Source organism: Anoplophora glabripennis, unplaced genomic scaffold (assembly GCF_000390285.2).
Source record: "Anoplophora glabripennis isolate ALB-LARVAE unplaced genomic scaffold, Agla_2.0 scaffold308, whole genome shotgun sequence".
Taxonomy (NCBI): Eukaryota; Metazoa; Arthropoda; class Insecta; order Coleoptera; family Cerambycidae; genus Anoplophora; species Anoplophora glabripennis.
In genome coordinates this window covers 380,327-396,000 of record NW_019416553.1, presented here as the reverse complement: position 1 = coordinate 396,000, position 15,674 = coordinate 380,327, and the positions used below count along the sequence as shown (strand labels likewise).

Here is a 15,674-nt window from a genome sequence, read left to right as displayed (position 1 = left end):
TGTCGGTTTGCCATACTTAATATTTTTAAAAAGCCACTTTTTTACTTTGTCCAATTATCCGCTTTACGTGGACATCCTCTTGGTTTTAAAGTTCTAAAACATACTTCTGTTAAATAATATTATTGACATAAAATATACAGAAAAAGATGATGTTAATATAAAGGTAGTTCTGAACAATGAAAGAACTATATAATTTACCTAATTGTAAGTTTTTAGTCTAGAATAATCTATAAAAGAAGTTGAGTTTATAATCAAATGAAGGACAAACAGAAATATTTCTATTTAATGTTTTTATTGGAAAATGTGATTCCATGATGGTTTAAAATCTTTGTGGAAGTTGGGGAAAATTACTTACTTAGGTACTAAGTAAGAATTTCAATAGGAACCAAATTTTAGAATCTAAAATTATTTTAAAATGTGTCACACTTTATATTTTCTATTTATTACTGGATCTGATGGGTATTAACTGTAATAAATATTTTAAAAAATGTACTTAACTTTATAATTTATGTATTAGATATTATGGTTTAGGCAGACAATCTATAAGTTTGTTACCTAATATCCAAATTAATTAGTGAAACCTCTTATAGGTAAATATATTCTATACGATAAGTATGATTGTATAGATATTAATAATTATTCATTTTTGAATTATTCAGAATAAAATAGATAGGTATAATGTCCTTACATAATAATTGAATTAAATGCTGATACCTCAGTAATTTGCATTTTATAAACTAAGTACCGATTTATTTAACAGGTCTTCAAATTATAGACTTACATCAGATTCAAATAACAACTTAAATATAAAAGGATATTTCAACTATTCAGATAATTATAGAAATAAGTCTATAAATCATAATCAGTGTCAACACTGATTTTAATATCAATTCATAAAACTATAAATCAATATGTTAATTTAAAACTGTAATTTAACTACTTAAAGCAAAGCAATAACATCTGTCATTATCGATTATATTTTTGTCTTCGTTGTCTTTTTATAGATAATAATGAACGATGCACTTATCTACTTGTACAGGGTTATTATACTTATATAAGAAAAGAAGATAGTGAATACTCGTAATATAATGATAAGTCCAATAAAAAATGCCTCTTGTTTTGAGATTGCAAATATCTGTAAACTGCCTTTTTTATAGAGGTATATCACTATTTATACCTATGCTACTACGTACTGTGTAGTAAGATACATTTTTTTGTATGATGGATTTTAAAAGTCCATAAGTCAATTTTTTTAAATAAAATATATGTTAGCTTCTTTTTTATTCAGATAAATGATAATATAATGTTTTTAGGGCCAGATTTTGCAAAAGTCCAAAGCGATAGATTTTTTTATTCTAAACTTATTGTTACACAGTAAGGAAGATGAGGAAAAATAAACTTATCCATCCTAACTCAGCATAATGTATTCAGCGAATCGGTGGAATTAGTAGTAGCTCTCAATATTTTACAGACAAGTGATATAAAACAAAAGAATTACAAGACAAGATCAGCTTAGACCTGAAGTAAAAAGAAGAAAGAATTGAAGAGAGAGCCAATGCCAGACATGAACATGAAAAAGGGGCAGACAATCGTTAAAGAGGCGGAGCCTTTTGATTTGTGGTCGCCATTTTGTCAAATAGTAGTGTTTTGTTAGAGGCTTTATCTTATTGGACAATCTCCCACCTCTGCGATTAAACTTATTTCAACTCTAACAAGAAAATATCAACAATATTTTTCCTTACCTATACTATTACACAAAATATCATCCATGTTATACAATCTTGAATCAATATTTTGTATGTCCCCGCACAAATTATGATACAAACCCGTTTTGAAAAAAGGGGATAAAGTAGATCCCTTAACATCTAACCTAAAACAAAGTGAAATATTTGCTTTCGTCCACTCTAAACTCGCAGGATACACAGATGTCTACATTTTAATATAATTCTACACATTACAAAATTAAAACGTCTTTCACCTTCTGGTGACCGCCTCACAGCATAGGCTCCTCCCTTTCACTGAAAGCTCTCCAATACTGCTCCGGAATGTTCCGGGATAACGCGAGCTTTTACGAACGTCGTTGCTAAGGGAAACGGACGAAAGCTGCTATCCCAACATTTAGTGCGACCGTGTTGTTTGCCGTGGTAGAATCGATGAGCTGCTATAGCATTTTGTTTTAACAATGAAAACGTTGTTTTGACAAAGAGTGTCGTGCTGTTAACTTTTATGACTGTGTACTGTGATAGTGTGTATAGTTTGAATGATCTCTATAGGATTTTTAATTTTTCTAGTAAGTACCTAAAGAAAACACTTAAAATTAAGTCTGTTTACCTCAAATTTCACATAACATGAAATAAAATAAGTAATTTGATATTAAAACAACAAATTAAGATAAGAATGATCAAAAAATTAATAAATATAACAACTCCTTTTGGACCTCCATAAAAAATTGGTTTAGAATAGACAATATTTACCATATTTCTTTTGTATAAAATTTTAAAACCTGTATCTCATTATACTTTCGTAATAGATCTCTATCAGTAAAATAAATAAAGAATTAATTAGTTTTTTTATAAGTATAATTTACATTGTGTTCTATCACTTACATAATTTAACGTTTCATTGAACCTGCATAACTTATTTATGATTTGTGGCTTGTTATATAACAATATAGTTTTAAATATTTCCTGGTTTAAGAATTACTGACATATGCGTATCCATAAAAGAGAAGCTCTTTGTTGTTAATAATAGCGCGGGTTTCCTATATAATCGATAATTGAAGTCTCCTGGAGAAATGATAAACGGAAGCATATTTCTTCTCATCTCGTTTATAAAAATGATTTTTTTCAATATATTTGTAAAATACGGTTAATTTATTATAATAACTATAAATATACAGATACTAGTAGGTATGCGTTTATAGTAGATTAGTTTTTTGTTTATTAATATCTACAGAAAAAATACCTATGATAATTTCTAATTAAATTATTATTACTGACTATATGTATAGGTTCATCTTAAACTCGTATAGTAAATTTTAAACAAGCAACAATTTTGCAAGCCTTTTTTTATTTTAATATGTTATTTAAGTATACTTATTTCTGCAGTTGAATGATTGCATAGGTAACTGAGGATAAATTTTAGAATGATAAAGTTTTCAATCTCCTCTGTTGTTTTTTTTATTTAAAATCCTTTTTAAATACATACTCAATAAAACAAGACTACAGTACTGGGTAATCGCACTCGAAAAGATAAAATCACTGCAAAATTGATAAAGGTACAAATAAGTTTATTGATAAAATGATTTGTTTTCAGATAGCTCAAGGAATCGGGCTGAGTTGTTGGCGACCGTCGCATCGCACTTCTCGAAACAATCGACTTTATCACTAACACCTACTATGACCAAAGAAAACCACCGTGATTAGCATTGGCTTTAAGTGTTTCACATTTGATCGAACCATTGATTTCGTGTGTGCAGTGTTAAAAAAAACTTAGTAACCCATGATTATGGAGATGACGAACGATTCCGCTGCGGTGGGGCGCTGGTACGAGTCTCCCAGGACCGGGACTTCGGCGAGCCCTGGACAGGGCATCGAGAGTAGTAATTCGGACATTAATTCCAGTGTGGCTGAGCACATGGGAGCGTTCTTTCTCGACCCTTCCGGGTCCCAGCGTGCCGCCAGGTACTACCACCAAAGCATGCACTCACCCTACGGCAGCCATGGTAAGTTGTTATTATAAATAAATGGAAAAAATTCCCTAAGTGCCGTTAAAGATATAGTTCCCATATACAATTGATTTATTTATGAGATGAAGTACTTCTGCACCAAAAAAATAGTTATAGGCATAGATATAGCTTCCGACGATTTTATAAATATGAAAACTTATCATAGTGTTAGGTAAGCTAATTCAAATTATCTTCAATTCTTTAATTTAAATACTCTTCAAATGACGTATACACTTTTTGATAATAAATATCTAGAATTATTAAAAAAACAAGTAGATAGATTAATAATTATCTGAAATAAAAATAATATGTCCAAACAGTTGATACTAATGAAAATATACTTATCTACGAGATACCTATAAGTATTGAAATTATTACAAAACTTCAAAAAAAATTATGTCCTTTTCTAAGAATTATAATATTATTTGAATAAAGATTAACGTGAAATTTTACCAGTATAAATCGTGGATATACCTATAATATTATATATTTCTGCATTTTGAGTATATTTATCTTTAATTGTAACTAATATATAAAATATGAAACTTTAAAAAAAATAAATTTTCAAAAATAATGTCTAGACATTACTTACTCATTCCCGAAATATTTTCTTTTTAATTCGATCATTTTATTATTATATTACTATAAGTTACTTTAAATTGATTAATTTCAATTTGTATAAAGCAGACAATGTAAAAGTAGGTTCAATAAGAACAAATAATAAACAGTGTAGAAGATAATTAAAAAAGAAAACTACTAGATACCTATCCTACTTAACTTTAAATCCTCAAGAAGTTATAACAAAATTCCAATTTTATGCATATATATGAAGTAATTCCAATTACATAAAATCCAATATTTTGATGAGAATATTTTATTTTTTATTATATACACATTGATGGATGAAATACCCTATCAATTATTGAGTGCATAAACTATCAAATTCTTTTATGTGATTATGCTTTTGATTTCATCAACTGTTAATACGAGTTTTAGAGGAGTAAGCAACTATGTATTTATTGATAATAAAATTATTGATCTGTACTACGTCGCCGTTAAAAAGTTCATATCAATACATTCTATTGATAGTAGAATAAAGCTCTACTTCATCTAACTACATACCTACCATTGTAAAAGAAATGATTATTATCGTGAGGATATAAGCAAGTAGCCATAATGATCCAGTTATATTATTAGCATACTAAAGCTTTAGGAAAAATGAAGTATTTAAATAAGATTTGTTTAATGCATAATTAACTTTTCAATTTTTAATCGTTTGCATTCGCGTTACCAATTTAAAAATAAGTCTTAGAATTTCAAAAAAGGTTTCTCACAAATAAGTACGTATTTAACCGGTTAAATTGCATAGACAAGAAAATTACATTACAACAAATTATTATCATTTTTATATGAACGTTGATTATGTAACATAATACATGTAAGCTTAAATATATTTTACTATGCCATTACATTCCATGTACTTTTAATTTCTCTGCTAAATTGCATTATTCCACCAAAGTTTCCTGCTATTAGTTAGCTTTGCTTAATATAATATGCCGACTTACTAACTAACTCGAAATATCAGAAATTCTTCTAATATTCCCTGGAATTAAACCTACTAAATAACTAAATAAATTTCTTGTTTTCAAGCATGATCATAAATTCAAAGCTGAATTGCATACCATTCTTCCATCATTACCGCCATCATTAGCATCATCATCTGTATGTTTTTTTGTGTAGATTTGTATATGTATGGAGTACCTAGATAAACCATTCTTTTTCATTGCTGCCACTCGTCGGTCGACTATGGACGATCTCAGAGTTCCCATCGAACAGTAGCCTTCTGAAGCACCACAGTTTGACAGTGGCTCTTTCACTTAACTTCCAACTTTCGGTTTTTTCCTTTCGAACAGTACCTATATAGCGTACTAAGTTTTCACGCTCTTCAATACACGAATGGCTGGTCTCTTCTTTCTCCTGCTAGAGCCTACGAGTATACTGTCGTCTACCAGGTCAATATTATTCAGCTGTTTCCTGAAACTGCAATGTCTGGTTAGCAATCCTACTGTCTTATTACTCTACAATTTTGTTTCAGTAAGTTTTCCTGGTGTTGCTGGTGTTAAAATATATTGTCGTATAACATTATAATTAATAAAAGGAATTACAGAATTGAAGACAGAAGATACTATTCATTTTATTTATAATTCTAGTGTTATATTCACATCATTTTAGTGTAGAATGTAAATATCTGAAGTGGACACATCGTCCTTTTTCAATATGCCATCCGTAAATTTATTGTGGACCTTCAGGATTTCAGAGTTGTTTAGTTAACAGTAGCATTCTAACTAGGCTTGATAGTAGCTGATTCACATAAGTTCTATCTGAAGAGTAGACTGTGCATCCTTGTTAGGCCTTGCAGTGTGAAGACACATGCACAAAATATTAGCTGCATTCTTCTTCCTGGCAAAAGCTACTCGGATGCCAGACCAATATTACTTAGATGTTTGATGAATCTGTAATGACAAGTTAGCAGTCCTACTGTTATCCTTCTATTGATCTACGACTACGGCTCGGTACCTATTTTAGTGTTGGCGTTATAAAAAAAACAAGATAAATGGGTTCGTAGGATTTTTGTTATTGGAGAACGGTAGGTATTTACCGAACAGTTTCTTTAGGTCGGTACGATTGTTATTGGAGAACGGTATTTACCGCACAGTTTCTTTAGGTCGGTACGAGGTTTTATAGTAGATACCAAAAGTGTTAATACGGTAGAATGATAGGTAGGTACTAAAAATTATCTGGAAACTATATCCTTTACTAAAATACGTTGTCTAATGAAAATAGTAAAAGCAATTAACTACATTTTCTTTATAGTTTTTAGTTCTAATATTCGTATTCATAAAAAAGTAGCATCTATTAGTATAAGTGTATTTTTTTTAATCAGGCATTATTCTAAAATTAGGTGCATTCGTGTTGTGTTTTGAGGGGCAACGCCACTGTTTACCTGGTCTCCAAAGTCAGGTACGGCTATGAGCCGATTCTCCGAATTTATGTCTGATATTCCGCCCGCACTCAACCTGAATTTAAATCAAACGGACAACGACGACCCGCAGTCCGGCCTGTCAAATTTTGTACCTCGTCACTTGTTTTTTTATACTCGTGTGAAAGTGGAAAAATTTAAAAAATGTCATTCCTTAATTTGTTTGATGGTTGAAAATAAAGAATGTAACCAATCCACTGGCAGAATCGTTAGGCCTCTATTTATGACAAACATTTAAATGACGTATTTTATTACCGCTGGCAGCGCGTTTCGGTAATATTTATTCTCCTTGTTGATTAAGGTTGTGAAACATCCAGTTACAGGACTACTATAAATTTGGGAAATTTGTGTGTCCAAGTTGGAAGCTTCCTCGCGGTACGGGAGTTATTTGTTTTTAGACATTATTTTATTAGCGATGTTAAAATATAAATATTCTTATCTTTCAACAAGGAAAGGTTTATACAATTGTGGGGGGTCCAAAAGTAACAGTCATACATAATATCGAAATATTTACTCATTATTTGAAATATTTGCAAAGTTTACTGAGGCTGATGGTGATGACTCAAGAAAATTAATGAAATTTTTGTAATTGCACCTGATTCGACAAAATCAGTACCTAATAACAGTATCAAAATATTTACTCATTATTTAAAATACTTGGAAACTCCTAATTGGCTGGAAAAGTTGATGTTAAATTTAAATGGAAAATGAAAATGAATAAATAAATATTTTTAAGTTTTTATACAGGGAATTAACCAGTGATTGTTAAACCGATCCTAAATAAAATGGTAGTTGGTAATAATCCTTATATCTGGGAACATATTCCCATATCTGGGATCATATACCTAAATAATATTGAAAAACAATTGGAGATAGGTCTGCATCTGTCTAGCAAAATTATTGGGAATTTTTAAAATATTACCTATTCGTAGCTTTATTTTACATGTCTAGGAATTTTAAGATAACTTTTAGTAGCCTTCGATATTATCTTTTAATTAAAAAATGCATAGGTATCTATTTATACAAAAGGTTACCATATTGCGAAAAGATCACTTTCCATTACTTTAACTACACTTTATAAAAACTGTTAAGGTTCAGTTATATGTAAATGTTGTATAAATAAAACTCTTAAATAATATTAAACGTAGTATTTCTATGGTTTTCATATGTTATAGGTACTTACAAGTATTTAGTTAATTCAAATTAAGTCTAAAAAATGTTCTAAACTCTCATCAAGTCAAGCCATATACTTTTCGATATAAGTGTCTATTTGCTAAAGTTACCATATATAAGATAATCATTAATAATAATATAAAAATAGTTTATATAGTACTAGTGAAAAGTTACTTACTTGATAATTTATTAAATAATGCCTCAAATTTTCAAAGACATTATCTTTTATTTTAGTCTCTTCACTTTGGTAAACATATATCTCTTCGTGTTAATAACTTTGAAACAGTAAGAAAGAGTTTAAACTATAATATCCAATATAATTAGAAGTGCTTTATCCTTCGTAATTTAAATACAAATAAATTGTGGAAGACTGATATAACTTGGAGAAGACATATTTTCTTCGTAACCACGAATTTTGTCTTAGTTTGCTTTACATATTCTTCCTGTAACCCTTCCCACAAACGCGTTGTTTACAGAGCGTAGTGATTCCTGGGTTAGAGTCCGATCGACCTTTTGAAATTAATACCATGTGCACACGAAATATAATATTAAAAACTAATAACCCAAATTATCGAATTAATAAAAAAAGATCGGCAATGTAAGTGGGGCCTAATAAGTGGCCTGTGTTCGATCGATGACTATAATTTTCTTCTATCTTCGTCCACACATGTCTAGATAACCCGAAACCCACCCATTTACTTCGATTACTTATCCATATTGTTATTTTAATGCAACACCATGCTGAAGTTGGTATGCTTTGTCTTTAGAAAAGTGTCCATATGATCGAGAATATCAACCGGCCATACAACTATGGTGTGGTGGATTTTATGACACCCATGCACGGTCAAAATACTGAGCTATCTCCAAGTGTATCAAATGATATAAAGCACTTGTAAAATTATACTGCGGAATGGCACAGAACTCAACCACTGAGAACATTAACTGTGTACTAATGATAGAAATTAATTTGCAAATTATATCCCTGCAGGAGCTGTGCTTAGCAGAATTTATATATTTATAAAAATATCATTTAAGAAATTATATGTGGATATATGAAAGATATTAATCCTCTCTGTTGGAATCTAAATGAAACCGCTCAAACGTTTTGTTTTAAATTAGATTTTGACGTGAACTGGTTTATTTACAAATTTTTATCGTGTAAAAAGTTTAATTTTAAACGTTATCATCGGTGTATACTGAAATTTGTTATTTATCTCTAGTTAAGATACATTTATCGGTGTGCAAATATTGAAATATTTATTTTCCTTAAGTAGGTACTCGTCAATGATTTGCAAAGAATAAAAAGACATTGACGTGTGTTAGTTATCGTATGAAGTAGTTAATAAATTAATCGATTAGATTACAGAAAAATCTTGTATTTAAAAAATGCGATAGCGATAAGTGTGATACATCCGTCACGGATATTATTTGTTTATGAAAATTTATGATCCAATTAAAGTGATGATCGTTTGAATTTTTGTACAAAGATAGAGAGAAGTCAATATAACTTCACTAGGCGCCACAGATATAAAGTTATCGGGGATGGGATTTTGTGATTTATAATTTAATGCTTTTAGACATTTTTGCTTTATGAGTTACATGGAGTCAAGTTTATATAATGTTGAATTTGACTACATTAACAAGTACACCCAATTATTTTAATAGTAACTGATTGAATACGGTAATTGCAACAAATACAAAATGCAATGTATTAAAGTAGCAAGTAATGAATAGTATTAACATCACTGCACAATATCTGACCGTTGAGTCTCAAAAATGTTAATTTTTTTACATTACAGAAAGTCATTTACTGAATAATAGCATATGATACAGGTCTGATAGTTCTTAGCACAAACAATAATATAGCAAATTTTTACAAGGCATTTTTCCGTTCAGAATATAAACTAACACAGTGGACATCCATAGCCCTGTGCTCCACAATTTTGTCGTGTTGACTTTGCTGTGCAGGCATCACTAATGTGGTTGATCTCATTATAATTGGAAAAAATACAAAATGCAATGCAGTAAAGTAACATCACCACACAATATGTGGCCGTTGAGTCTAAAAAATGTTTATTTTCTTACGTTACAGAAAGACATCTTCTGAATAATTGCATATGTATTTATCTACTTCATTACATTGAGACTCACATTTGTTAGGGTTGTTACCGACACGAAAATTGAATAACATCTAATCAGCGACGAAATTATATAAAAACTGGTATCTAAAAGAATCTTCTTTTACAGGTTTTGATATACCTACTTCCAACTAAAATGTTTGATCTCTTGAGGTTTTTTTCATATATTACACAGTTTACGAGTAAACGTTTTATTAATATCATGCCTATAAAAAGAAGGGAGACGATATCCTAGAGAAACTAGAAACTAGTAAAATTTCTTTGTAATCTTCTAATAAATGGGACTCTGTGAAGATTATTATTTACATGTGTCTGTTCGCGTTTTTTCAAATGTAGCCGCACACCCTTAGGCTTTGGATTTGGCGGTTGTCTCATTTCTGTGGTGTGAGATATGTATTTTATATCCATTTGAAAAGTATTTATTTTACAGCAGTATAGATACTAAGTACTTGTATATTATAAAGTTAATATATTTTTGTATATATAATGGTTTATTTATTTTTATAAACAAAAGTAATTAATTAATATTTAAATGAAATTAGTATACAATTATGTTAGAGAAATAACAAGTCTACTTTTCAAAAATGTACTGTTTCAGAAACTTCGACGAAAAGAATATGCATTGTTTGATTTTGGTGTTTATAGTCACCTATGTATATGAGATAAAGAGATTGGATAAATTTAAAAACTTATTGCAACATTTATATCAATTCACTCTACATTTACTGAGTTCTATTGAAAAGTTCACTTAAATATATTTCCAAAATATTCCTGCTTCTTTGAAATGTAATCATAATTATTCAAATACAAATGAAGCTACAATGTATTCACTGATTCATCAGGAATCCTTCACTTTAAACGCTAATTTCAAAATTTGAAAGCGCATTATGAAGTTATTACTTAATTATTTCGTAACGCGATCAAAAGGTATCTATTAATTAAAATTATCACCTTACTTTGTATCATCATAAGCGCAACGTATACTTAATTAATATGTTGCAATAACACAATTTACAGATAATTAGTCAATTTATCTAATTATTATCTAAACATGCCTACTTCTTCAAAAAAAAAAAAAAAAATAGGCATAGAAGACGGGTGTGTTTTACAACCTAAAGATTTAAGTAGCAGTTGCGTAACTGCGTAACATGTTTTTTTTCATTTGTTATCAAAAATTTTATCTGCAATTATTCATGTAGCATTGTTCAGATATCCTGTTTAAATGTGTCTTTTCCTGTAATTACTTTAGCTAGAATTAAACATTTGTAGCAATATAGGCATTCTTTTAAGAAAGAATTAAACGTACAAAGTGTGTTCCAAAGTAAACAAGACTGTTCAGAAATAGGTATTTCTAGTGGTATTTCCATTTGCATGCGTCGAAAAGGTAGATCCCTCACTGTGACAGCATGTTTGTGTCAGCGCTACGAAAATGAGCATCGAACAAAAGAGCATATTGAGTTTTGTTTTAAACTTGGTAAAACTTTTACCAAAACGATTCAATTGATGAACCAAGTTTATGGTGATGACTGTTTGTCCTTTGACAGAGTACATGAGTGGTATACGCGGTTTCAAACCGGTCGTGAGGACATAAATGATGAACAACGTGTTGGCCAATCGAAATCCGTGATCACCGCAGATCTCATCAAAACTGTGAGTGAATTTATCAAAGATCTGCATTGAGGTTCATGGCACTGGAATTGAGCATCTCAAAGATACCAATTTATCGCATTTTGGCCGAACATTTGGGCTACCGAAAAGTGTATCCACCGTTTTGTTCCGCACAAGTTGACTGACGACCAAAAATTGCTCAGAATCCAACATTCGAAGGAGGCCAAAAAGGACAAAAACTTCCTTTATAGCATTGTGACTGGTGATGAAACTTGGTGTTTGGAAGACACCAGACGAGCTAAGACCCAAAAAATCTCGTTTGGAGAAGTCAAAAGGGAGACAATGTTGATTTGCTTTTACGATTCCACGGGTATTGTCCACAAAGAGTTTGTTCCACCGGGCCAAAATGTTAATGCACAATCCTATCTTGGCGTTTTAAAGCGTTTGGTGCATCGTATTCTTCGTATTACAACCTGAATATCGCGCAGAAGGAAGTTGGCGTTTGTTGCACGATAATGGGCCATCTCATCGCTCGACACTTCTGACCCAATTTTTTTTTAATTAAAAATTGCATGTTAACTGTCAGTCACTCCCCGTATACGCCTGATTTAGGAGGGGGACTTTTATTTTTTCGGAAAAATGCATTTTCCGATGAAAGGAAAGCGTTTTGTGGACAGACATCCAAAAGGCTTGTACCGACACTCTGAAAGGCGATCTAAAACACTCATGAGTTGGAAGGAAACTATTTTGAATAAAATAAATCGGTTTTGCCAAAAAAAAACTTTTTGTTGTTCTTATTTTTAAAAAGTCCTGTTTACTTTGAAACGCACCTTGTATACGAGTATGTATTTACATTTTATGTAATTTGATCATACACCTACGAGTATAGCCCTTTGTTCTACGGGACAAAGTTAGCAATGATATGATAAATTAACTCAAATTTCACGACTGTTATTTTTTTTATTAGTTGACAATCTCAGGTGTACCGGCCTTAAAAGCAGAGTTCATCCACAAGTTATATATTTTCAAGACTATTATACAGTTCAGCTACCACCGTGGTAAAGAAACATCATCTCGCAGATTTTATTTTCTTTCCAATTATTTTAACTGAAATGTAAGTTTTGCTGGTATATGCTGTATTCGTTACCGTGTACCATGATGGTACAGCATTCGAGAGTGTGTATTTATGCGATGGTCCGTGCCACAAGGGCGAATCTCGCTCGCTACGAGGACATTTTTATGATCACGCCGGCTAAGATATAGCGCTATCAACTTACCAACTTTTATACGTTGAAAACAAAACGGATCGTATTTCAGACCAACTTATACAAGCGTCATTCAATTTGAAATTGTTGCTTTTTTGCTGGTATTCAGAACCCTGAGTTTTATTGTTCGATTCAGTATTGAAACCTTTTCTAGATGTCCACACAATGATTTCCTAGTTTACTACAGTTCTATTAGATCTTAGAAAATATTCTTAGCAAAACGGGAAATTATATTGACATAAACTATACTCGTAAGTCATAATCTGTAATTTTATCTTCATATACAAACATATTTTTTGCAGAAGAAATGAGTTTGTAACGAATAATCTCGTTTTTTTTAACCACATGTTCGCATATTAGTTTATAAACATGATATGCTCTTTAAATTTGAATAGTCAGTAACACATATTTTGCTGTCATACACATACAAAAAATTGTATTTAAAATTATAAACCTATTTAACTTTTTCCACAATTTTATTTAATATATTCATTTCTATTTCTATGTTCTGTTCAAAAAACATACATTTAAAAATAAATTTAGTAAAAAGGGCAAATATATATTGGTTAGGTGGAAAAACAATTCACATTAATCTAGTTATAGTCCATACTGTTAACATCTCGATTGACACTGTTGTTTCAAAATGTCATTTGTGTTTTTTATATATAACTTCGTTCTCTTAAGATTTATCAATTCCATTCTCAAGTAGACTGTCTGATGAAACAATACTAACTAAAATATAGAAATTAAAAGATCTCTGTATAGTAGCTGTTTTATTTTATGTACCTACCTATTGGTCTTTGACAAGGGGGATGTTAGAACAACAAACATACAAAATAATTCTTTGAATTATTACATTATTTAACAAATTCAATACATCAGGTATGTGTTTTGGTATTAATTTTATTTAGACATCATTTTTGGTTTTTATTTTAGATAATTATTTATTCCTGACTGTTTACTAGGTGTAAGTATTCAATGCTAGTTGGGGCATGCGAGTTATATATCTTTTGTATCCGGTATGTAGATTGTCTGGTATTGTTTGACTTCGTATGATCAGATTTTTTAGAATTTCATATTAGATTAGTTAGGTTCAATTTTCTCACATATGGAGACGTTTTATGTGTTGTTCTTGGTATCCACCCTGTTCTGAATAGTTGTATAAATAAATCACAATTAATGGATGTGATTGAAAAACTGGAAAATATTAATACCCCGTCAAATTTCTTATCTTTGGCACTTGTTAGCTTCAAAATGTTAATAGTGTTTTCCAAATTCGTTTGTTGACTAAACCTCACAGCTGTTTAAAAAAAATCAACAGTATTATGGTAGTAAAAGCTAGAACATACAGAAATTTTTGTAATGTAAATGTAAATGTTGAGATTTTTGTTATATGTAGTGGAATGACAGTTTAAGTTTTAAATTACCACACTGTGAATACCATACGTAAATTAAGTATTAAACATTTTTGCAAAAAAAATTAATGGCGACACCGAGGTCGCATTTCTTAATGAAAGAATGCCGTACTTCCAGAACTTCATCTAATATTTTCTTCGTTTTTCAATATTTTATCGTTTAAATGTTTTTCTAATTTGACCAAATGGACGAACAGTAACCAACGCAGATCAAATGTGTCCGAATCTAATCAAATTGCTGATGTTGCTATCGGTCTGCACTGGAACCCGGTCTGCATTAACGCGAAAAAGCTGATCCTTTAAGGTCGTGTCCAACATAAGTCAGTGCCAATATATATTAGCATATGGCTGAAAAAAAAAAACGCAGACAAACTAAACCGCACGGTTCTGAATATGCCTAGGCCTGCGTTGGAACTTGGTCTATATGCGGCTCAAAATTTGTACTTGAATTTTTGTTAAAGGATTCTGTTCGTTATTCATGCAAGAAATTAATATTCTTATTTAAAAAGACCCTCGTGGTATGATAGAAAATGTCAATATTTTTCAAGGTAGCACACCTTAACCTCTTCAAGGACGAATTTATTTAAAAAAAATCAAATTGTCTTAAAAAATGTTAATTATCTTTATTTTAGTCCAATAATACAAACCATGGATGATTTTTTGCAACAAAACATTTTATTTATAACATTTTTCAAAAAAATTAAATGTACACATATGTGTATCTTGAACGGAAAAGTTAATAATGAAAATTTTCCATACATTCGGGGCAAACAGGTTCTTTGCACTTCTTACATGCATATCGAGTTCGTCTATTGCAATTTTTGTCATGGCACCTAGGGGGATTTTTATATTCCATTTTAATAGGATAATGACCAACTCCATCTGTTTTTACTTCAATGGAAGTTTTTGCCCATGCTTTTTTCTTGGCAGGAGATGATATATTCTCAACAGAAGAAGGACGTCCCCGTCTTTTATTTGTTTGATTTAACTGAACCATGGTAGCTGCAATAGACGCCTTGAAATTTAGGAGTGACATCGTAGAGCTCTTCTTTTGTCTAAATAAAATCCAGGCATTTACTATAGAAACATTTAGAAAATGGTAAACAATTCGCATATAATATTTTTTGCATTTTACTGCGTGCGGGTAATGTGCAACCATGCGGTCTGCCATGTCGACGCCGCCCATAAATTTGTTGTACTGAGTCACACATTGAGGTCTGGAAATTTCAATTCGTGTTTTCGTTTTCCTGTCCCATCTCTCTACACGATCCTGTGGTTCTTTTCCACAAAACGACGAAATCATATGCA

The 15,674-nt window shown here is 30.8% G+C and overlaps 1 protein-coding gene across 1 annotated transcript in view; it reads left to right on the top strand.

Moving 5' to 3' along the window:
• Positions 1-2,143: 2,143 nt before the first annotated feature.
• The window catches only part of LOC108909570 (GATA-binding factor C-like), a 119,690-nt gene continuing 106,159 nt past the window's right edge, over positions 2,144-15,674 (top strand). Inside the window, exons 1-2 of the mRNA XM_018713951.2 lie at positions 2,144-2,290; positions 3,316-3,724. Of these exons, the coding sequence (XP_018569467.1) occupies positions 3,502-3,724 (223 nt within the window). The 5' untranslated portion in view covers positions 2,144-2,290; positions 3,316-3,501. The remainder of the gene's footprint in view (positions 2,291-3,315; positions 3,725-15,674) is intronic.